The sequence below is a fragment of the Protopterus annectens genome, chromosome 11.part0 (genome assembly GCF_019279795.1).
Source record: "Protopterus annectens isolate FY-2018-M chromosome 11.part0, PAN1.0, whole genome shotgun sequence".
NCBI classification, from domain to species: domain Eukaryota; kingdom Metazoa; phylum Chordata; order Ceratodontiformes; family Protopteridae; genus Protopterus; species Protopterus annectens.
In genome coordinates, this window is record NC_056745.1 from 279,488,700 (window position 1) to 279,512,663 (window position 23,964).

Here is a 23,964-nt window from a genome sequence, read left to right on the forward strand (position 1 = left end):
ATACTTCAGTGGCTTCTAACCTCGCAATGGTCCATACATACACATTTGTTAAATTATCTGATCCTGATAACACAGACTTGCAAGAAAGATCTGGCATGGTGGATAGAGTCGGAAGACTTCCTTCTGGGATGACCATTTGTTCACCCTCAGCCCAAGGTCATAGTGACCACGGACGCCTCCCAGATGTGGTGGGGTGGCTCCTAGCATTGCAAGCCTTTCACTCTGTTATTCCTCTGGGGATGGTTGCAATATAAATAGGGAACATGTCAGTAGTTTGGTATATCAACAAACAAGGGGGGAATCAGATCCTACCCTCTTTGCCGGTAAGCCCTCAGAGTTTGGCAGTGAGTTATATCTTCCATCCGCATTCTTCTGCCTCACGAGTGGTCTCTAAATTCAAAAGTGGCAAAGCAGATTTTCTGACATTGGGGAGAACCGTGCTGCAACTTATTCGCCTCTCCAGTGAACAACAAATGCAGCACATACTTTGCTGTTCTCCCTCTTCAGGGAGAGTCACAGAGAGATGCTGTCCTCCTAGATTGGCTCCTGGGTCTTCTTTATGCATTTTACCCCTTTCCCCTCATTCCCCTTTTCCTGAAGAAAGCCCAAAGGTTGCGATCCAGAGTAGTCCTCATTGTGCAGTTCTGGCCCAGGCAAGTATGGTTTCCTTTCCTTTGGCCTCACCTGGTTTATCAACCTTGGATTCTGGACCCAGCTCCTGATATTCTCTCACCCTCAAGGGTTGTCATATCCGAACCTTCACTTGCTCAAGCTTAGAGACTGGTTCTTCCAATTCCAGTGATCACCAGGCAATCTAATATTACTTCCCCTGTACAGAAAATCCTTCTAGCTTCTTATAAACCACCCACCAGAAAACTGTATTCCAGCAAATGGAAAAAAATTCTGTCTGGGCTAAAAAGAATAAACTGGATCCCTTTTCAGCTTCAGTTGAAAAAAATTTTGGATTTTCTAGCAAACCTTTTTAGGAGCTACTGCTTCTACAATTAGAGTTGCCTTAGCGGCCATTTCAAATTTCCACAATGGTTTAATGATCGATCCTTAATTTCCCACCATTTATGTAAGGTATTTCTTAAAGGAATTTTGCATATCAACCCTCCATTTAAAGATCCTCTACCCCCTTGGGATTTGACATTCATTTTACAGCATTTAGTCCTTCTCCCCTTTGAACCAGCTGCTACTTTTGATTTGAAATTTCTGGCTTGGAAAACTCTTTTCCTAGTGGCATCACTTCTGCCAGAAGAGTTAGAGAAATACAAGCATTTTCTGCAAAGCTGCCATACATACTTTTTCACAAAAACAGAATATCTTTGAGGACTAACCCCTCCTTCATTCCTAAGGTGGTTTCCGACGCAAACATTAATCAATTTGCTAGTTTTCTTTCCACGTTTTTAAAACAAAGGCGAATACTGTTTACATTTGTTAGATGTCCATAGGTTGCTGAGATTTTACCTAGATAGGACAAAAGACTGTAGATCTTCAGACCAAGTGTTTATTTCCTATTCAGGACCAAGACTAGGCAAATCAGTCTCTAAGGTGACCTTATCAAAATGGCTAAAGGATTGCAGTATATTTCTTTACAAATGGAACAATCGCGGAATTTCTGTGCCAGTCATTCAACCAGATCATTGGCTACTTCTAATGCCTTTCATGCCAAAGCTTCTTTGGATGAGATATGTGAAACTGCCACTTGGGCAACACCTCATACCTTTATCACTCATTACGAATTGGACATGGTCTCCAGGGAGAGAGCATCTTTTGGTTCTATGGTGCTCAGGAATATTCTTCCATAAGGCCACCCGGGGTATGGGTAACTGGAGACTGTGTCCAATCTGTCAAAAACGAATGAAGATCGACAACATCAGACAAAGAACTTATGTACTCACAATAACGTTCCATCTGCGTTATCGATCTTTGTTCATTCTTGACGTCCCTACCAACTACCCCCTCCAGTAAAACCTCTGGAGGTTTGTTCTCTTGTCCTAGGCTCAGCATTAGGGTTCTAACCTCGGGTATGGCTCTGATCATTAAAATTGGTTGAACCTATCTTACTATAATCTGCAAACTCAATCTGAGGTAACATATATATGGGCATTATAGGTAGAGACTTAACTCAAGAGGTTTTTTGGCTGGCGCAAGCTGTACATTGGCCAAGTTGGTTCCGAGGGCTGGAACCAGAACCCATCTATCAACAATGAAGATCGACAATGCAGATGGAACGTTATGGTGAGTACATAACTTTTTTTTTTTAATAATTGCCCACTTTATTACTTTTGCGGTTTTTAGTTTAGTTCCCCATTTTTTTTTTTTACTGGTGAATTGTTTTAAAATTTTGATTGGCTGTAGTATGACAGTGTCTATTTAATGTAGTTTTAAATTTCTGCTTTATTGACTCTGAAGAAGCCTGGATGTTTTATGGGCAAAAGTGCTTAGTCATTGATTAATTTTGTTTTATTAAATTCAGCTGAACTTTCAGTTTTCTGTACTGTTATTATTTTTCAGTTTGAGAAAGTTATGGAACTGCAGCTCATATGCAGAAGGACTTGGGGTAGTGGAGTTAGTCTGGCTATGCTACAGAAGGCTTAAAATGCTATCTGTATGTAGAGGGACTAAAAACTCAGAGGTAAGATTCTGGCAAAGGAGTGCACTTCAACTAAGCATCACTGATATGCAAAAGCATACACCATTACAGACTTCATGTAGCAAAACATTGCACAGTGTCTGTCAGCCATTGTGAAATTTACTAGATATACTCCAGCTGGATGGATACTTGAAATCCTGGACTCTTGTATTTTTTTCCATCTGTTGTGTCTAGTGGTGGGAGATGGAGAGAAACCAGTAGGCCTATTGTGATCAAGGGTTGATAGGTGGGCGGTGGGGGATTAGCGGTCGAGCAGAAAAGAAAAAAATTGAATGCTGTATAATTTGAATATTCAGTTGTTACCTGGACTTACTTAATTTGTAAATACTGTAGTTACAATGTGAATTAAATCAATTGAAGTATAGATTAAAGAAGAGTATCTGAGTTACATATTTACTTTGTGAAATATGAAACATCTGAGTATAAGTTAAATGATCATTTTTTTTCTTTGTAGCGGAGAGGTGCAGAATATGCTGGAGAGATTTGGAGGCAAGTAGAATACATAGACTATATCTGTGGTATGTGGTTGAAGTCAGAAGGTGTTTTTTTCAGATTGTAATTTTTCTAATGGTTTATATATTGTTGGATGTTCTGAATTTACTTTTAATGTACTCTTGTTAAGGAAACTAGCAACTCAAAACTCTGATGTGTTTGTACCACAATTTTGTCTACTGTAATTGCCAATGTGATAAACTAGAAATCCGATGTTGTCCTTTTTCATCTGATTCAACAGATGGGTCTCAGATTCAGCTCAGATCCGGTCTCGGCACTTCCAAATGCATGGAGTCAGGGCTGTGACTCCTCCTCCTCTACTCATAATCCCTCTCTGCTTTTCTCCGAATGCCTCAGATCTTGTTTGAAGGAGCAGTTGTGAGTTTCTAGGGGCTCTGATCTCCACTCTGTCATCGAGGATAAGTCAAACAAAAATGTATTCCTTTCTGTTTAATTAGTTTAGCACAGCTTCTGTGTAACTTTCTCTAAGTCAAATTATATATATATATATATATATATATATCTATATATCTATATATATATATATATATATATATATATATATATATATATATATATATATATATATAGTTTTTTTTGCCTGTTCATAGTATAGTGCAATTTTTATCACATAAGCCCTTTCGGGTAGTTAGGTTTCTGTCTTTTTCATAGAGTGCTGTAATATTGTGAAGTTGTGTTTTTTTTTTTTTTTTTGTTTAATATGTCTGACAAGTATTTTAAAAAATGCTGCAAGTGTGGTCACAAAATTCCCGTACAGGACCCCCATACCCTGTGTATCTGTTGTTTAGGGGGTGGTCCACTTGGACTCTAACTGTGAGGCATGTGCCTGTTTTGGACTTACAGTCATAAGGACAAGCTGATTTTAAAAGGTTTGCTACTCTCACAGCAAGGATTGGTACAACCATCTGATGTTCCCTCTACAGTGGTTGAGAAAACAGTTCAAAAGGACAAAGAGCAAGAAAGTGTCAGGGGAAACAAGACTCCTGAGAAGAGTATTGAGAAGTCTCCTTAACTGTCTTCTGACTAACAGTTCTCCTGGGTCCGACACTGAAAGTGTCAAAGCCCTTTGCCCAATACAGGTCGGATCCAATTGCTTTCAACTACTTTACTTTTTTCCCTAGATCCTATTAGCCCAAGGCTACATTCTCCAGTCTTGAGGGAAAGAAGATAATCAAGAGCAGCCTTGGTAGTCTCTTCAGTGAAATCTACCCATTCTTCGAGGAGCCTTACTGAGGCTGATGTTGATAGGATGATGTGGAGATTTCTTTGACAGCAGATTCAGCTGGGGGTCATCCTGGTGTTATCTGCACACACTGAACTGAGGAAAAGTCCTAGGACCCCTTTCCAGGAATCAGGGAGGAGGAAAGAAGATGTTGATCAGGAAATCTCAGGGTTTTAACCAAGACTCTTCCTCAGAAAAACCTTCAAGCTGTGGGGGTGGGGCTGGGTGGAGGTTTCAGTGGATGTTGCCCTAGGGGCAGAGGCAGTCCACAGAACCAAGGATTTCATAGGCCATTTTTTGAATAATCCTTCCATCATCCCTAAAAGGTTGCCTGACTGCTGCACTCTACAGGCAGATGGGAAAACTTATCCCTTCACCATCAAACCTGGAAGGCTATTCCTTCAGACACTAATTACCAGAGGATATATAATTCCCTTCCTTTTATTCTCTCAAACCAAGAAATAAGTTTCTCTTAATGCCACCCTATTAAATGGAATCTGCCACAGCAGAAGTCAGAAAGCTGTTAGAAAAAAGAGCCATCCAGTGGGTCCCACCAGACGAGATAAGATCCAGAGTCTACTCCAGGTTCTTTTTAGTTCCAGTAAAAGCCAGGGGACCTAAGGCCAGTTCTAGACCTCAGTCATTTAAATCAGTTTGTGAAATTTACCTGAGCCATGACATTCTCATTTGACTTCTGGTTGGATGGATGGGTTCAACTCCTTTCTCGTGAAATAGATGGGTATCTGATTATTGTTAGAAGTTAACTTTAGTGACTAGTGCAGTCCTTGGGCATTGCTGATTATTAATAAAAGTTAACTGTGGTGACTGTTGCAGACTTTTTCTTGGCAGTATTTCTCATTTCTTCCATTCCCAGTGGTACAAGTAGTGAAATAATTTGAGGCATGAGATGGATGGATGAATGCTTCATGGCATGCCTCTTAATATTTCTTTGTGTGCTCTAGTAATTTGACAAGCCACTTTCTCATAATTTGAAAAATGGCTAGCCACCGGCTACCTACTAGCCTCACTAATGTTTTTTAACTATTGTCGTCCTTTTAACATTCCAAAAACAAGCCATTTATCAACTGTGTGTTTCTAATTGTAACAGTTCATGTTTTTTGAGATTACTAGTTTTTTAACTTACCAATGTGTTACTTATGTTACCAATAACTGTACAATACTTGTATGTATGCTAGGGTACTAGACTTGACTGGAGAAGGGAAAGACTTACCTTAGGTGTCAGTAGATGCTCAGTCTGCAAAGCATTGTTAAAAATGCTTCTGAGTGTGATACACTTCAGTTGAGGTTCCATGCTAGTATACTTGGTTTAAGGAGAAAATATATCTTGAAGATGCATTTGTGAGAGCAGTTTTTGGAAAATGTATTTGCTTGCTTAATTATTAATGGTCAAAAAGTCTTTTACAAAAAAATAAATAAATAAAAGCAGACTTTGGTTATGTCATTGTATTGCCACTTTGTAACCTCAGTTGTGGCAGAAAATGGTCCTTGGGCCAGTTCACTTACCTGGTTAACAAATGTAAATAAAATAGACAAAATATTATATTGAATAATTGGTATATTTATTTTATAAGCAGTGGGAGATTTGAAGTATCTTCTTCACCAAAGGTTTGGAATTTTTTTATGAAAGCAAGGAGAATATGTAATATATTGGTGAGTAATGTTTCATTCTCTGTTAGACGAACTAATGAAGTAGGAATGCAACTGTGTTGAGCCTGTTCAGTTTGTTCTAAAATACTGGCAAGGAAACAAGTATTGATTAATGACATTTAAAAAACAGGTCATCTCTATGGTATCCCCAAAGTCTCAAACAACCCACTAAACAAGTACAGTGGGTCCAAAATCAAAACAGTGCAAGAGACTTCTCTGTGTAAAAGATTTTCAGTTTCTATTATATTTAGTTAATTACTGTATATTAATAAGATCAGATAATGGTAGTAGAAGTAGCAAACTTAAACTTGTCCTAAGTCAAAGAAATAATTTGAAATATTATACAGAATTGCTGAGTATTCAAAAGTAATCCAAGCAGGGTAGACAGTCTATTTCTAGTCGAAAATCTTTTAATCTGATGATGTCAATCGTCATTCATTCTTGACGAATGGGTCTCGGTTCCGAGATCTCGGAACCGGCTTGGCCATTATACAGTTTGCCCCAGCCGAAAACTCTGGAGCTAAGGGTCTACCGACAATGCCCATCTCTCCATTACCTTGGATCTCATTTGCTGCACTGAAAACAAGATGCGTCAGTCGATACTGTCCAGCTAAGTGCCTTATATATATATATATATATATATATATATATATATATATATATATATATATATATATATATATAAATATATATATATATATTATCTTTGTTTTTTCTGTAAAAGCATTTGTAATTTAAATTACCAATATATCTCTCTCCTTTCTATATCTTTAAGTGTGAGTGTAATATTTTTTCTACTCATTTTTACCTAATGGTATTCTTCGTTACCATCGTTGGTAACTTGTGTCCCCTTTCTCCCTTTACGTTTTGGTAATTTCTTCAATACCCCTGTTGGTATCTTTTCACCTTTCTTTACCTTATTTTACTTTTCTTTACATTTTTTAGGTATTTCTTCCTACCATTGCTGGTAGATTTTCTGACTCTGTGCATGTGTATGAGTGTATTTATGAGTGTCAAACATGGCGGAAAAGCAAAAGGGCACATCAAGATTTAAGCAATGTCAGGATTGTGGTAGAAAGATGCCTAATTCAGATGGGTATCTTTCCTGTGTGTATTGCTTTGGTGAACCTCATTTAGACACTGGATGTAAGATCTGCCAAGGATTCAGTGCCCCTACTTTGGCAGAATGCTGTAATAGGGTTATTTTGAAAGGTTTACTGATATCCTCCTTTGAGGAAGCCCTGTCTAAGTCAGACTTGTCCAAGTTACTTAAATCTATGTCAAAAAAGAGAAGTCACTGAATGCCAGCCTCACCATTGGCACAGGAGTCAAAACCTCACAAATTGTGGTTCCATCTGTGTCTTCGAATCCGAGGACTAAAGTACCAAAAATGACTGAAAAACAACCTTTGGTGCAGCAGTTAGGCCTCCATTGGTACTGACGGTCTTTGCACTGATCATAAATACCTCAGCACTGACCACTTCTTCGGAGCCAACCTCTTCAGCACCGACAACTTCCTCAGCACCAGCTTCTTTGCCCTCCCATTCAGTTCTGACTTCACCTTCTGCTCTGCAATCTACGGTGCCAAAGTTTGAAACATTTCTGTCTCCCAGGATAAGATATTCCCCTTCTGTGGACCCATTTTTTGGTCAGTTCCTAAGTCCTTTCATTGATAGGCCAGAGTCTCCCTTGGGAATTTTGATCTGTTCATCCAGAAGTCTTTCTAAAGTTGAAGTAGTTAGATTGGTGGATCAGGTTTTGGCAGCCAGGGGTCTTCCTGCACCTACGCAGACCTCCCTCCCTTCTGGAGCCGAGGAATATTCTCCAAGGACTCCACCAGATTTTCCTCCTCTGACCTCCTTTCAAGGTTTTGAGCCCAGTACTTCAAATATTCCAGTTCCAGCTGTCTTGGCACCTATGGTAGCCCCTACATCAGTATCAGGGTCATCTCTGATGTCTTCAGCACCACTGGATCCGATGCACACCCAGGACCTTGGTTTAGCTGTCAGTTCCAGGAGCTACAGTAGGGTTTCGGTGGTCAGTATGGCGCCATCTTTGGCTCTCGGGCCCGGGTGGTTTTGAGCCCTCTCCTGGATCCTGTTTTGCAGGGCGGTTCATCGTGTGACCCCGGTTCCAAGTTTGTCCTTCTCAGTTCCGAGCTCCCATCCCTCTTCAGGTGGGCCTGCCTTCCAGATCATGGTGAGAGCTGTAGCCTCAGCAGGCTCTCAGCTGGCTCCATCTTCGTCGGAGTGTCACATTTTTGTACCCTCTGGTTCGCAGCTCAAGTTGGGACAGTGGGCACCAGAGCTGCAAGACATCCCTATTCAGGGTCCCTTTTCTTTGGAGTCTGCCGCAGAGATCCCCACTGAGGAGCCGCCCCGTAAGAAGACTTGCAAGAGGAAGCATCTAGATTCTCCAGAAGAATCTGTCACAGAAGACATAGACTATGATGAAGGGGAGGGTCCCCCCCCCCCCCCGGTTACTCCCTGAAGATGTCTCCTTTGGAGACATTCTAGAAATCCTAAAACAGAGGGGTGACTGGAAGCCCTTAAGCCCATCCTCTGAGGAATTTGTGTTCTTGCAAGCTTTTTGCACCCACCCATCTGCTTCCTGGGTGACTCGATCCACTGATGACCTCATTAAGTTTATCGTACTGCGGAAGTGGAAGGCTCCTGATTCCATAAAGCCGATTCCCCAGAGAAAATTTTATCAGGTCCAGAGGACCAACCACATTGGGGAAAGGGTTTAGCAGTAGATGCCATGGTGGTGGTGTCCGCCAAAAAGGAACTTGCTGAGGAGAGTTCCACTGTCCATCCTCCGAACTGAGACTCTCGGACAATGGACAGGTTTGGGAACCAGGTCTCTGCATCAAAGACCTTCACTCTTAGGTCCTTGAATTTCATGGCACACTTCACTAGACTCCAAAGGGATCTGATAAATGAGCTTTTGGATACCCTCACAGGAGCTTTGTCTGAGGAGGTGCAGGATACGGTTGCCCCTCAGCTTGCCACCCTGGAGTCTATATCAAACTCATCCATGTGGCTCATTGCTCATGCAGCCGAAGGAACATCTGGGGCAGCAGGTGCTGGCGTTGCCATAAAGCACTGCGCTGGATGAGCTTTTGTGACTTTGCGTAACCTTTCAAGTCTTCCTTCGTCAGTGCTCTTATTGATGGATCTTCCTTGTCTGGCACCAAAGTGAGAGACACACTTACCAAGTGCGAAAAAGATGGAAAGGCCCTTTCTGCTGTGGGAATTAGTTTCTCTACTCCTCAATGATCCTACTGTAGGAATCACAGAAGGAAAAATGTGGTTCAAAAAATCCCAAGGACTTTTTCGAGAGACACTTGGTGAATACTTCCCTTGGGGCAGAGGGGGGAGTTCTAATGGAAGATGCCCTCCCAGTGGCAGAGGAGGTCCATGTAATCAGGGCTCCCAGAGATTCTTTCTCCTGACAACCCTGCTAGCACTCCTAAACTGAGGCCCAATTACTTACCTCTGGAAGCAGTCGGGGGAAGATTTTATTTTCACTTCACCAAACAGCCTGGCTAATGATAACTTCAGATATATGGGTGCAGAGAATTATCACCAGAAGTTAAAAGATTCCCTTCATTCTCTTGCAAAAGTCCCAAAAGTGAATCCTCAATGTTCCACCCAATCAGAGGGATCTACCACCACTGGAAATTCAAAACCTGCTTGAAAAAAGAGTTACCGAAGAAGTCCCACCAGACCAAATAGGATCCGGTTTTTACTTGAGGTTCTTTTTAGTGCCAAAAATGACAGGGAAGTGGAGACTAATATTTGATCTCAGCCTTCTGAACAAGTTTGTTCAGCAGACAAAATTCTTGATGATCACGGTTCAGTCTGTCCTTCCCTTTCTGGAGAAGAACAATTGGATGTGCTCTGTAGACCTTCAAGATGTGTATTATCACATAAAGATGGACAGACGGTCTGGAAGGTATCTCTGCTTCCGGCTGGGGGCCAATCATTACCATTTCCGAGTGCTGCCCTTTGGTCTCACCACAGCCCCCAGGGTGTTCACCAAATGCATGGCAGTGGTAACAGCTCACTTGAGGCCACACGGATTCTGGGTGTTTCCATACCTAGACGACTGGCACCTCACCGCCCCCTCCAGGGATCTACTGTTTCACGCTACAGACTTCGTACGACACCTGTCCGAATTGCTGAGCATTTCAGTCAACAGAGAAAAGTCCAGTTAACTCTCACACAAGATTTAGAATTCATAGGAGCAAGAGTAAATACAGTTTCTTGTATAGCCTCTCTTCCTCTCCACAGGCTACAAAAACTAAGATCTCAGGTTTGGACAGTCATCTCCAAAAACAAAGTCCCTGTTCTTCTGATACTTCAAGCTCTGGAAACTATGGCAGCGACCATATCCTTAGTACCCTTTGCAAGGTATCACGTGAGGCTGCTTCAATGGCTGTTAGCGACACAATGGTCTATTCTATCACATCCAATGTCTTACCCAATTCTAATAACAAATTGTTGCAAAAAGGATCTATCTTGGTGGTTGAAGTCAGAAGAAAACTTATGGGACCGTACCTTCTCCCCTTCTCTGCCCAAAGACATAGTGACCACTGATGATTCCCAGATCGGGTGGGAGGGGCATTATCTGGGAAAGACAGTTAAAGGCACTTGGTCCCTACAAGAGGCTAATCTGCATTGCAAGCCTTTCAGTCTGTCCTTCCTTTGGGGACAGTTGCAGTTCAATCGGACAATATGTCAGTAGTCTGGTACATTAGCAAACAAGGGGGAGACAGATATAATTATTATAAATATCATAAAATTATAAGACGTAAGGAGAGTATTCCTCTACTGTTTTGTCTTTTATTAGAGTATTCCCCTAGGTATTAGGTATTTGGAGGGGTGTTGAGTATTTCTTTTCTTTCTTAGGTAACAATAAGGTTTCATTATTATGTATGTACTTAGATTTTTAATATATTTTCTTTACAATGAAATGTTTTAAGTACATTGTACAACATTCAGTAAAACTTAAGTACTTTGCTAACATCATACGCAAATGCTAAGTATATTACTAGCATCTAGTTAATAATATTGTCTACTCTGAACTTTAAGCACAATTAGTTGCCTTAGGAACAACCTTAATTAAGTCAATTGTATAATTATTAATTGATGACTGATTACTTGCATTATATAAGCTGGAAGCTTTTTTATTCATTTTATCTGAAGAAGTCAACCTATTTAGGTCGACGAAAAGCGCTTTATGGTACCTGTTGTTTTACGCTACTTTTGTGTGGTTCTACTTGTTGTAACAGTTGCAGTCGGAACAGATTAAACTCGAGGATTTTTTATTCAACTAGAAGTGGTTTTTTGGCCAGAAACTTCCTATTCTTTGGTTCCTTGGTTTGTGGATATTTTATTTTGGTTTGAGATCCTACCCCCTGTGTTGGGATGCCATCAGGATTTGGCAATGGGCTATCACTTCCAACTGCTTTTTGATAGCAATGCATATCCCAGGAAGCTCCAATGTGATTGTGGACAAACTGAGCAGATGCATCCTACTGCCTCATGAGTGGTCTCTCAATCATAGCATAGTGATGAAAATCTTTTGTTGTTGGGGCCAGCTTTGCTGCAGCTGTGATCTTTTTGCATCTCCAATGAACAACAAATGCAACAGCTATTTCGCTGTAATTCTTCCATCCGGGGAGTCCCCGAGAGACGCACTTCTCCTTGATTGGACCTGGGACTACTTTATGCCTTTCCCCTATTCCACTGATTCCCCAGTTCTTAAGGAAAGCTCAAAGGTTGAGAAGTAAAGTGATCCTCATTGCACCCTATTGGCCCTATCAAGTATGTTTTCCATTTCTTTGGCCTCACCTAGTTTACCATCTTTGGATGCTGGATCCAGTTCCAGACCTACTGTCACATCCACAGGGATTGGTGCATCCCAATCTTCACAATCTCAAGCTGATGGCTTGGTATCTCCAGTTCCATTAATAGGCAGAACAAATTACCTTCATCAGTGCAAAAGATTCTTCTGGCTTCTCATAAACCATCCACTAGGAAACGTTTTATCTTAGCAAATGGAAGAAATTTTCAATTTGGGCCCGTGCTAGTAAAGTAGATCCATTTTCAACATCAGCGGACAAGGTCTTGGAATTTTTGGCTTCACTTTTTGAACTGGGAGCTTCTACTTTCACCATCAAAGTCCAATTAGCAGCTATTTCCAATTTTCACAGTGGATTTGATGACCATTCCTTGATGTCTCATCGCTTGTGCAAAACCTTCAATCTTTAGTCCTACAGTCCTTTGAGCCAGCAGCTACTTGCGACCTCAAATTTCTTTCTTGGAAAACTCTCTTCCTGGTAGCCATCACTTCTGCCAGGAGGGTTTCTGAATTACAAGCTTTATGTTTGAATCACCCTTATATGATTTTTCACAAGGATAGGGTGTCGTTAAGAACCAATCTGTCCTTCCTTCCTAAAGTAGTCTTAGAATCTAATATTAACCAGGTTATAGATATGCCTGTCTTCTTTACGAATTTTTCAGATAATGGTGTATACTGCTTGCATCTGCTGGATATCCACAGACAGTTATGTCTCTGCTTGGACAGAACTAAACAATCTAGAAAATCAGACCAGTTATTCGTATCCTTTTCAGGTCTCACTTTGGGTAAACCAGTTTCCAAAGTTACCTTATGGAGATGGCTTAGGAACTGTATTACCTTTAACTACAATCATAATAAACTCAAGTTACCTGTGTCAGTTAGAGCGGATTCTACCAGGTCTGTATCCACGTCAGCTATTTTTCATTCCAAGGCCTCCATGGATGAAATATGTGCAGCCGCAACGTGGACCACTCCCCATACCTTTATCACTCATTACAAATTAGATATGGTCTCCAGGGGAAGAGCATCTTTTGGCTCTATGGTACTCAGGAATATCTTTCCTTGGGGTCACCCAAGATCTAAAGTAGCTGGGGACTCTGTCCCATTCGTCAAGAATGAATGAAGATTGACAACATTAGATAAAGAAGTTATGTCCTTACCATAATGTTCCAACTGTGTTGCCGATTTTCTTTCATTCTTGACATCCCACCCTCCAGCCCACTCCGTAGAACTTCTGGAAGATCAGACCTTTATCCTGAGAAGTTTGTAGGTTTCACCTTAGGAAGGGATTCTGCTATCTTATTCTTTGGCAGAAAACTTGATCTGAGGTAATGGAGAGAGGGGCATTGTGGTTAGAGCCATAGCTCGAAAGCTTTTGGCTGACGTGAGCTGTATAACGGCTGAGCTGGTTCCGAGGTCTCGGAACCAAGACCCATTTGTCAAGAATGAATGAAGATCAACAACTCATATGGAACATTATGGTAAGGACATAACTTCTTTTTAAACACACAGATGCAAAAAATCCATAATCTTAGACAAAAATAACTACTACTACAATCTACTGCAAAAACACCAAAACAAAGCTCAAATGTTCTGGGCAGGAATAAACAAAGTATTCCACCCAGGCCAAACCACCACTCCACCACCCTCAGCTTCCCAACAAAAATCCCCAGTAGATATTGCTAATAACTTGAACAGCTTCTTCACAGAGACTATCCAGTCTCTAGCCAGCCAACTCAATCCCAATGGCTGTAATTCTAATGCAGCCACTGTTCCTACTCAACTTATTCATGCCCTACTTAAGAAATTAAGACCCACCACCCTGGCTGTCGAACTCCTCCCAGTAGACTATCTGCAAAAGTCTGCTGATACCATAGCATACCCCATCTCAATCTTGATCAACAGAGCTATAGCTGAAGCTACTGTACCCACTACATGGAAAATCTCCCATGTCATACCTGTCCATAAAGGAGGTAGTTCCAGTGAACTGTCAGACTTTAGACCCATAGCTATTCTGTCACCTCTAGCTAAAATTATGGAGAAATGTGTACACATACAGCTCAGGCACTACCTCACACAGAACAAGCTGTTGTCCAACTTTCAGCATGTCTTTAAGCCACACCACAGTACTACTTTGGCCTCCTCTATTTCTCTAACATCATTAACCACAACCGCAATAATAACAAACTATCACCAGCTCTCTTTCTAGATCTATCCAAGGTTTTTGACACGGTTGACCACAAAATGCTTATAAATACCTTGAAGACCTTCTCCTTAAACAACCATGCACTCCAATGGTTTTGGTCCTTCCTGCAGGGCAGGCAACAGGCAGTCTTATGGCAGGACAAGCTATCATCTCGCCTACCCATCACATTAGGAGTCTCCCAGTGCTCGATACTAGGACCCCTTTTTTTCTCCATCTGTATCAACGACCTTCATTCAGTCATCCCAGATGCTACATGCATTCAATATGTGGATGACTCCACCTTGATTTATTCTGACACCTCACCAACTTCTTTATTCACATTAACCCAAAATACCTTCAATACATTGGGAAAATGGCTCTCCAGTCAACATCTAATCCTAAACCCCAACAAAACTAAGCTGCTCCTCTTCTCCCCCACATGCAGGACCCCCCCTGCCATCCTTCAACATAACCACTAACAATGACAGTATCATCTCCCCAGAAGCCCAAACTAAACTATTGGGTGTCATAGTTGATAACCTGAAGTTTGATGTGCATATCAATCAAACTATCAAAACCATTAATAAAAAACTTGTCTCTCTTTCCAGAATCAAACCTTTCCTTACCTCACTTGCTAGAACTGCAATTGCCCGTTCCCATCTACTATCAACTCTTCTCTACATTTCACCTCTATTCTCCAACTTAAACAAAACAGATCTTAAATTATCATCCTGCTATAACCACATTGCCAGATTTGCTACTGGCACAGCCTACTGGGCACACCACTGACCTAAATCGCCTAGGATGGCTTGAACTGCCTAGCCTTCTGCAGTTCAACCAGCTAATAGTGGCACATAAAGTCCTTTACCAACCAAAAAAAAAAATGCACCTGCAGTACAAAATATTATCAGCCCCTACACCAGAACCCGGCCACTGCGATCATCCACTAGACTGCTAGTTCAGACATACAAATCCAACTACTCAGCTGGAGACTCTTTGTTTGCCAACTCTGTTGGAAAAACATGCAACAGACTCCCAGATGACTTGACCCTAGAACCTTCACTAACTTGATTGAATAACAAACTCAAGAAATACTTCAAAACTCATTGGTTATGTCCTTGCATTAACCCCGACTATTGACCTCTCTATTACTTAAGTGCCTTACCTTCAACTATTGCCACACCATTTCAGGAAGGGTCAATTGTGTAACTGCTGCTCAATGTGTCTTAAACCTGAATGTAATGATGTTATGTGATCCTATCTCGCCTACATTCTGTACTGATGGGCTCGGAGCCGATCCCTCGGCTCCGACTCGGCAAGCTTATGCTATAGAGCGAGGCCTCTTATTGTCTGAGCTATCTTTATCCCAGGATGCACCACCACTGATCCCCCAGATCTCGTTTGCCACTTACAAGCTTAGACGTGGTCTCAACTTGGCTGGGCTAAGTACTATTTATTTAGGCTTTTTCCTGTCAGAATTTTGCTTACTTTGAACCCAAAAGCTGTTTTAACAGCTATTGTTGTTATACGAGTGTGATTGATTAATTTCTGTTGAGAAATTCGTGATTTTTTTAGTCAGGGAAGGTTTCCCGTTTTAGTTAGAGGGGCCTTCTCCTGTTGCTTTACTACTAGTGTCTCTTTCCTGGGTCAAGTACCCGTTTAAGTTAGAGGGTCTTGACTCTCTTTCTCTGTGTTGTTTAACTGTATAGTCTGTTTAAAAAAAAAAAAAAAAAAAAACAAAGTCAAAACAAAACTTTACTTTTTGCTTGGTTTGTTTAAGTTTTGCTGTGTTTTATTTAGATAGGTTCTGTTGTCTAAAGCAGTTATGTCAAAAGAACACAAACCCTCCGGGTTTAAGAAATGCACGAGGTGTGGTTTTAAAATGTCCATAACGGACGACCACTCCTCGTGCGTCTATTGCTTAGGTGCCAAGCACCTACAAGAGTCGTGTAGTGTGTGCCACGCTTTCTCATCAAGAGTCCTCCAGGAGAGGAAGAACAAATTAATCCTCAAGGGGTTAATCAAGCCATCCTTTGAGGAGGCTTTATCTTCCTCTCCTTCTCCTTCTAAAAAGAAGAAAGTGTCGGCTCCGACCAGTCAGTCGGAACCGACCGCTAAAAAATCTAAGCAGACTTCTCCATCGACTCCACGGACTTCAGAGCCGAGGGCGGAACGGTCTGCCTCGATGCCTCCAGCCTCGACCCCTCTGGTTTCGGAGCCGAGGACTGGAGCATCGAGAGGCGGGTCACCCTCATCGGCTCCACTGATATTGGAGCCGATAAGGGTTACCGGCTCAGACTCTTCCCCCGGGCCGAAGTCCTTATCGGCACCGAGGGAAATTACCTTGAGATCTCCCTCGGAGCCGATAGTGGTAGAGTCCATTCGGAGCCGGTCCCCGAGCCCTTCGGAGCCGATGGAGAAATCGGTTTGGGCCCGATCGGTATCCTCTAGATCATCCAAGATGTCTGATTCGGACATCGACAGGGTGCTCCTTAGACTCTTCCAGTCTCCGGTGTTCCAAAAGCTAGTTTCGGCTCCAGCCCATTCGGCTTCGGAGCCGATGGTCCACTCCCCTACTGTGGTTCCTAATCCAACAGCTTTGGCACCTTTGGAGCCGGCACTGATGGAACCGGTGGAGGTTTTAGGGTCGGGCCCGACCCTTGCTCCAACTCTGGCTCTTGGGTCGGAGTTCAGTACACGGACGTCTTCCTTCGGCCCTGGGGGGGAGGCTTCGGGATTGATGCTTTCGGTCCCAAGTCTCCCTCTTGGTACGTCGGCGGCGGGAGTGCCGTCCACTGTCGTGGCCACGGAGGTGGGACCCTCCCAGGATTCTGGTGGTCCCGCCTTCAGGGCTATGAGGAGTGCATTAGCCAAATCTTCCTTGGCTACCTCCACGGTTTCCCCAGCGCCTTCCCTGCATACGGAGACTGGGTCTTTGGCAGTCCCCCTGTCCTTAGACAGCGGAGCCCATGGGCCTCAGGTTACCCCCGCTGGGGTTTCTCCCCCTCCTGGAGGTCCTTCTGAAGCCTCTTCGGAAGAACCCCCCAGGAAGAGATCGTGCAAGAGGAAGCACGTTGACTCCCCTGATGAGTCTCTTACATCAGACACTGATCTCGATGATGCAGAGGGGTCCCCTAAGTCATCCTCGGATGATGTCTCCTTTGCAGACATCCTGGAAGCCCTAAAACAACGAGGCGGCTGGCAGTCCAAACCTCCCTCTGCTGATGAGTCAGTGTTCCTGAAGGCCTTCGGGGCTCAGCCCTCCTCCTCCTGGGTGTCTCCGCCCTTCGATGAGCTCTTGGATTTGATCTGTCGAAGGGCGTGGGAACACCCAGACTCTGTGGAACCGGTGCCTGCTCGTCCGAACAAGTTCCTCTCGGCACCCCCTGAAAAAGAGTTTTTAACTAAAGGTGTGGCTGTAGATGCTTTGGTGGTGGCATCTGCTACCCAGCAAGATGTAGCAGAGGCTTCGACGTCCGTCCATCCTCCTAATAAGGAGTCTAGGAGCATGGATCGGTACGGAAAGCGCACCCTCAGTTCAGCGGCCTTTACATTGAGGTCCTTGAACTACCTTACGCACTTTACCAGATTTCAGAGGGATCTGATTAAGGAGCTATCCGATACCCTCTTGGGTAACCTGCCTGAGGAGCTGGCCCAGACGGTTGGCTCTCAGCTGGCTACAATGTCGTCCATTTCGAACTCGTCCATGAGGCTCATTTCTTATGCGGCCGAAGGGGCGAGTAGAGCGGCAGGTACAGGCATTGCTCTACGGAGACAAGCCTGGCTCCGCCTGTGTCATTTCGCGGAGGCCTTTAAGTCTTCCTTTGCCGACGCCCCCTTTGATGGGTCCTCCCTGTTTGGACCCAAGGTAAAGGACACACTAACCCGCTGTGAACAGGAGGGTAAGACTCTGACTGCCATAGGGGCACGATTTTCCACTCCCTTTCGGCCTTATCCCAAGGCTAAAAGAGGAGGGAAAATGTGGTTCCGTAGATCTCAGAAGCCTTACCCCTTGCAGCAGGAGGATTCCCCTTCTAGAGGCAGAGGATGGGGAAATTCTTCCGGAAGACGCCATCCCAGAGGCGGCAGAGGCCCTCGCAACACTGGAGACTGCGAGTCCTTTCGTGGCTCTTCAGCCTTTCATAGTCCCTGAGGGATTGCCCGGCTGTGCAGCTCCGGAGCCAGTCGGGGGTCGTTTCTCGAAGCATCTAAAGGCCTGGGAAGGTATTACTCAGGACCGATGGGTGCTTCGAATTATCGCCGGAGGTTACTCCATTCCATTCTCTCATTCACCCCCTCAGTCCAAAAAAATCCCGGACCCTCCACCCAGTCAGCGGGATACTGCAGCCTCAGAAGTTTCAAAGCTGCTGCAAAAAGGAGTCATCCAACCGGTCCCCGCAGACCAGATCGGATTAGGGACTTACTCAAGATTCTTTTTGGTGCCAAAAAAGACCGGGGACTTGAGGCCTATTTTGGACCTCAGCATCCTAAACCGTTCAGTCAAAAAGTCCAAGTTCCGAATGGTCACCCTACAAACCATTCTCCCATTGCTGGAGAAGGGTGTTTGGATGTGCTCCATAGATCTCAAGGACGCTTATTACCATATCATGGTACATCAAGCGTCCAGGAGACATCTGCGCTTCAGCCTAGGAGGCAGTCATTTTCAGTTCCGTGCGCTGCCCTTTGGTCTCACCACAGCCCCCAGGGTGTTCACCAAGTGTTTGGCAGTCGTGACTGCTCATCTGAGAAGTCTAGGATTCCAGGTGTTTCCGTATCTAGACGACTGGCTCCTAACTGCCACCTCCAGGCATCTACTACTACAGAGCCTTCCCTTGGAATCACCTTCAATTGGCCAAAGTCTGTGTTGCTGCCATCTCAACGAATAAAATTCATAGGGGTAGAGATAGACTCAAACCGAATGCAGGTCTATCTACCGACAGACAGAATACAAACCATACAGACTCAAGTTCGAGCCTTACTTCCCAGGTCCAAAGCTCCAGCCAGGATGGTCCTGCAGCTATTGGGATCCATGTCCACCACGGTTCTTCTAGTCCCCTTGGCAAGGTTGCACATGAGAATTCTCCAGTGGCTTCTTTCAGCTCAGTGGTCCTTTCAGGAACTCCCTCTCAGTCACCTCAAATGGATCACGGAATCTTGCAAACGGGACCTTCGCTGGTGGCTAGTGCCCTCCAATCTGGATCAGGGACGACCCTTTGTTCTACCTCCTCCGGCCACTTTGACCACGGACGCCTCCCAGATGGGGTGGGGGGGCATTCCCTGGGCAGGTCAGTCCAAGGCAAATGGCACCTGGAAGAGACTTTACTTCATATCAACATCTTAGAAATGAGGGCAGTACTTCTGTCTCTTCAAGCCCTTCACGATTATCTCCCTCAAGGCGTAATTGCTGTTCACTCAGACAACATGTCAGTTGTCTGGTACCTGAACAAACAGGGAGGGACCAGATCCTACCCTCTTTGCAGAGAAGCCATGAGAGTTTGGGAATGGGCAGTCTCGACCAAATGCTTCCTAGTGGCTACTCACATACCGGGCAAGTCCAATGTGATAGCCGACAGATTGAGCAGAACCATCCTCTCTCCTCACGAATGGTCTCTGAATATGACAGTTGCAAGTCAGATTTTCAACAAATGGGGAGTTCCGTGTTGCGACCTATTCGACTGCTCTGAATGCAGTGCAAAGAATTCTTCTCCCTAACCCGCCTCGGGAAGAGCCCCATGGACGCTAGTCCGTCCTTGGCCCACCGGCTTGCTTTATGCCTTCCCTCCAGTTCCTCTCCTTCCCAGGGTGATTCAAAAGGCATCTCTCTTGGGGAGCAAAATGATCTTAATTGCTCCTTACTGGCCCCGTCAAGTATGGTTTCCCTATCTTCGGAAATATCCTCTGGAAGGTCCATGGTTCCTGGATCAGATCCCAGACCTACTGGTTCATCAGTCGGGACTATTCCACCAGTCCCTACACACCTTAAAATTGACGGCTTGGCTCCTCCTCTTCCGACTATAGTTAGGAGTCATACATTGGATCCAGATGTTGTACACATATTGTCTTGACCCATAAGTCTGCTACAAAGAAACTGTATTCTAGCAAATGGAAAAGATTTGCTATTTGGGCTCAACTCCGGGGCCTGGACCCCATTTCTATTCCCGTGGCAGAAGTACTAAAATTTTTAACTTCTCTTTTCAATCAAGGCTCTTCAGTTTCTACCATCAAGGTACAATTGGCAGCAATTTCTAATTTTCACCAATCGATAGACCCACCTTTAATGAGCAACAGATTGTGTAAGACCTTCTTGAAAGGTGCTGCTCTATTAAGACCTCCGATTTCTCATCCTGCACCTCCATGGGATCTCGATATAGTTTTACGTGCCTTGACTTTTTTCCCCTTTGAACCGGCAGCTACATGTGATCTAAAGTTTCTATCATGGAAGACAGCTTTTCTGGTGGCTATTACTTCTGCCAGAAGAGTTTCAGAGCTTCAAGCTTTGTCAGTAAACCCCGTGCTTGGTTTTCACAAAGACAGAGTATCCCTCAGGCCAAATCCTTCCTTTGTCCCTAAAGTTTGTTCTAGTTTCTGCTTACAACAATCGTTAGAGCTTCCAGTTTTTTTCCCAAAATACTCTAACAAAGTGGAGTTCATATTCCACACACTAGATGTCCACAGGCAGTTACGTTTTATTTAGACAGGACCAAACAATCAAGGAAAACAGATCAGTTGTTTGTATCCTTTGCAGACAATAAATTGGGCAAAGCTGTCACAAAGGTCACTATTGCCAAATGGATCAGGGACTGTATTACTCAAGCTTATTTTTATTCTAACAAAGAGCTTACCACCTCTGTCAAAGCTCATTCTACAAGGGCTATGGCTACTTCTATAGCATTTCATTCTAAGCTTGTTATTAGTGACATTTGTGCTGGCTACATGGTCTTCCGCACCTTTATTTCCCACTACAAATTGGACGTGGCATCTAGAGGACGAGCTTCATTTGGTTCCACAGTGCTCAGGAGTGTTTTCCAATGAGCCACCCGGGATTTAGGTGCTAGGGGCTGTCCCATCAGTACAGAATGTAGGCGAGATAGGATCACATAACATCTTTTAGTTATGTACTCACCATAACTTTAGATGTTTGGGATCCATCTCTACATTCCTAATAACCCACCCTCCTTCCCCCTTCCTTGGAGATCAGAGGAGATCAGAAGGTCCGAATCCTGTTGTTTCATCTTGAAACATCTAACAATGTTATATAAACAAGTTGTGCATGTGTGCATGAATGCAGACAAACAAGATCTGGGGGATCAGTGGTGGATCATCCTGGGATAAAGATAGCTCAGCCAATAAGAGGCCTCGCTCTATAGCATAAGCGTGCCGAGTCGGAGCCGAGGGATCGGCTCCGAGCCCATCAGTACAGAATGTAGGCGAGATGGATCCCAAACATCTAAAGTTATGGTGAGTACATAACTAAAAGTTATGTATATATAACTTTGAAAATAATGTTATGTTTTGTAGTGTTTTATAATAAGTTAGTACTATATGTGCTAAATGCTGGTATTGCGTATGACTGTAATCTGCTTGAAACTAGCATTTATTAAATGTTCAATGTGTATTATTATCTTGGAGCTTTTCTCCCCGGGCCTCTGCTGAAAATGGACATATATCCAGTTGGACTATCCATGTCAACTAATGTGAAATAAAATAAATAAATAAGCGATCCAAGTAAAACAAAAATAACAGAATAATACTTTCATCACAAATTTCTAACTATATATATATATATATATATATATATATATATATATATATATATATATATATATACTTTTTATCAGGTATGGGAGTGGTTTATTGTGCTGTAAAACAAGTGTATTGGTATACATGTTAACAAATTCACATCCCTTCCTCCATCAGTGTGACATTCGAGCTGGTCCTGCTCTACTTAGTAGCTGTCATAATAATATAACCCTTATGTACTTTAAATAAAATTAATAATGATGTGGTACCTTTTATTAACCAGATTATTCAGTTTGTGATTTTATCAATCAAGACAATGATAAAAAAAATGCAAAAACCTGCAACAATGCTGAAGGTAGTCCAATCAGCAAGAGAAATCCAAAAAAACTCAAACGGAAATACCACCACGGAATTAAAATTCACTGATAATATTCAAGTACTTTAATAAAACATTGAAACATAACAGGATAAAACAAACAAGCCAGTGGATTAGCGCTTTCAGCTATAGCCTTCTTCAGATCCTATCCAATTAGCCAGTCACCAGCCTTAAAAACAGTCAATAGCTAATCATAGTCATTCAAAAGGCTCATCCCCTTGGTTTTCTCCAAGAACCAATAGGAATAAGTATAGAGAAAAGCCCCCAATATATGCCAGTCAAATCAGGTTTAGAGGAACAAATCTCTAAATCAGTCCAATCAGTAAAACTTACACCCCTTCAAGCTGATTTCTGCTTCCGCTTTGCTAAACTGCGTTCCTTTAGAATCAACTTAAGTGGTACTATTGCATTCAGTCTGGGTGGACAGTCAGCTCTCAATTCTATAATCCATCGGATTTCCTCAGCTTCAGTTCTGTTAGCTAAATCCCCTCCTCTTTTGTTTACTTTCATTTGCGAAAGAGCCATAAATTTGAATTTATGGGTGCTATTCACTTTTACATGATTAAATAAAGCATTGGTTAGTACGTGATTTCTTATATCAGACAAATGATAGAGAATTCTCTCCTTGAAAGCTCTGTTGGTCTTGCCAACATAATAGGCGGGACATGATTCCCAAATAGCAATCTATACAATATTCCTGTTGTTGCAAGTAACATAGCCATGAAGTGAGTATTTCATTCCTGTTAAAGGATGTGTGAATTCAGTACTAGTTCGAATAGATTGACAAGCTTTACAAAAACCGCACTTCCATGTGCCCTTCCGTCTGTTAATAAGATTTTTGTGTGCACTCTTACTACTTTCAAAATCATCTTTAAAGCAAAACAACCTTTTTAAAATTTTCTTGTTTTTAAAAGCAAATCTCGGGGCTTCACCTACAATTTATTTGATCTTTATATCTGAGGTCAGGACTGGCCAATATTTCCTAATTACCTCACAGATTATGGAGTTATCTGTACTGTAGGTTAAAGTACATCTCAAATCATTTGTTGCTTGATGTTGCCCTGATGTTTTATTCCTACTTGTCCCTCTCTTCGAATAGTAAGGACAGCCTTTTTGTACCCTTAGGTTTATTGCATGTTCTTGGCTCATACCTATCTTATTCTTATTATAGCCCCTTTTAATAAAGTCTTCAATCAGCTTCCCTTGCTGTGTTAAAAACACATCATCCATTGTACAGAGTCTAGATAGCCATGTAACTTGATTATCTACTATATTATGGAAAACATGCCTCAGGTGCATACTGGTCTAATGTAACATATGATGTTATGTGATCCTATCTCGCCTACATTCAATACTGATGGGCTCGGAGCCGATCCCTCGGCTCCGACTCTGCACGCTATGCTACAGAGCGAGGCCTCTTTTTCTTATCCCAGGATGCACCACCACTAATCCCCCAGATCTCGTTTGCCGCATACAAGCTAGGACGTGGTCTCAAACTTGGCTGGGCTAAGTACTGTTTTATTCAGACTTTTCCTGTCAGGAAATTTGCTTTTTTGAACCCAAAAGCTGTTTTAACAGCTATTGTTGTGGTACGAGTGTGTTTAAGAAAATCTGCTGAGGAAATTGTGTTTTTTCGTTAAGGGAAGCTTTCCCGTTTAAGTTAGAGGGGCCTTGCCCTATTTCTATTACTGTCTAGTGTTTTTTGTGTCAAGTACCTGCTTAAGTTAGAGGGT

At 42.9% G+C, this 23,964-nt stretch overlaps 1 protein-coding gene across 1 annotated transcript in view; it reads left to right on the top strand.

Moving 5' to 3' along the window:
- SYCP3 (synaptonemal complex protein 3) overlaps positions 1-23,964 on the top strand; it is a 1,713,853-nt gene that overhangs the window by 894,888 nt on the left and 795,001 nt on the right. The window contains exon 5 of the mRNA XM_044087754.1: positions 3,114-3,148. Coding sequence (XP_043943689.1) covers positions 3,114-3,148 — 35 coding nt within the window. The remainder of the gene's footprint in view (positions 1-3,113; positions 3,149-23,964) is intronic.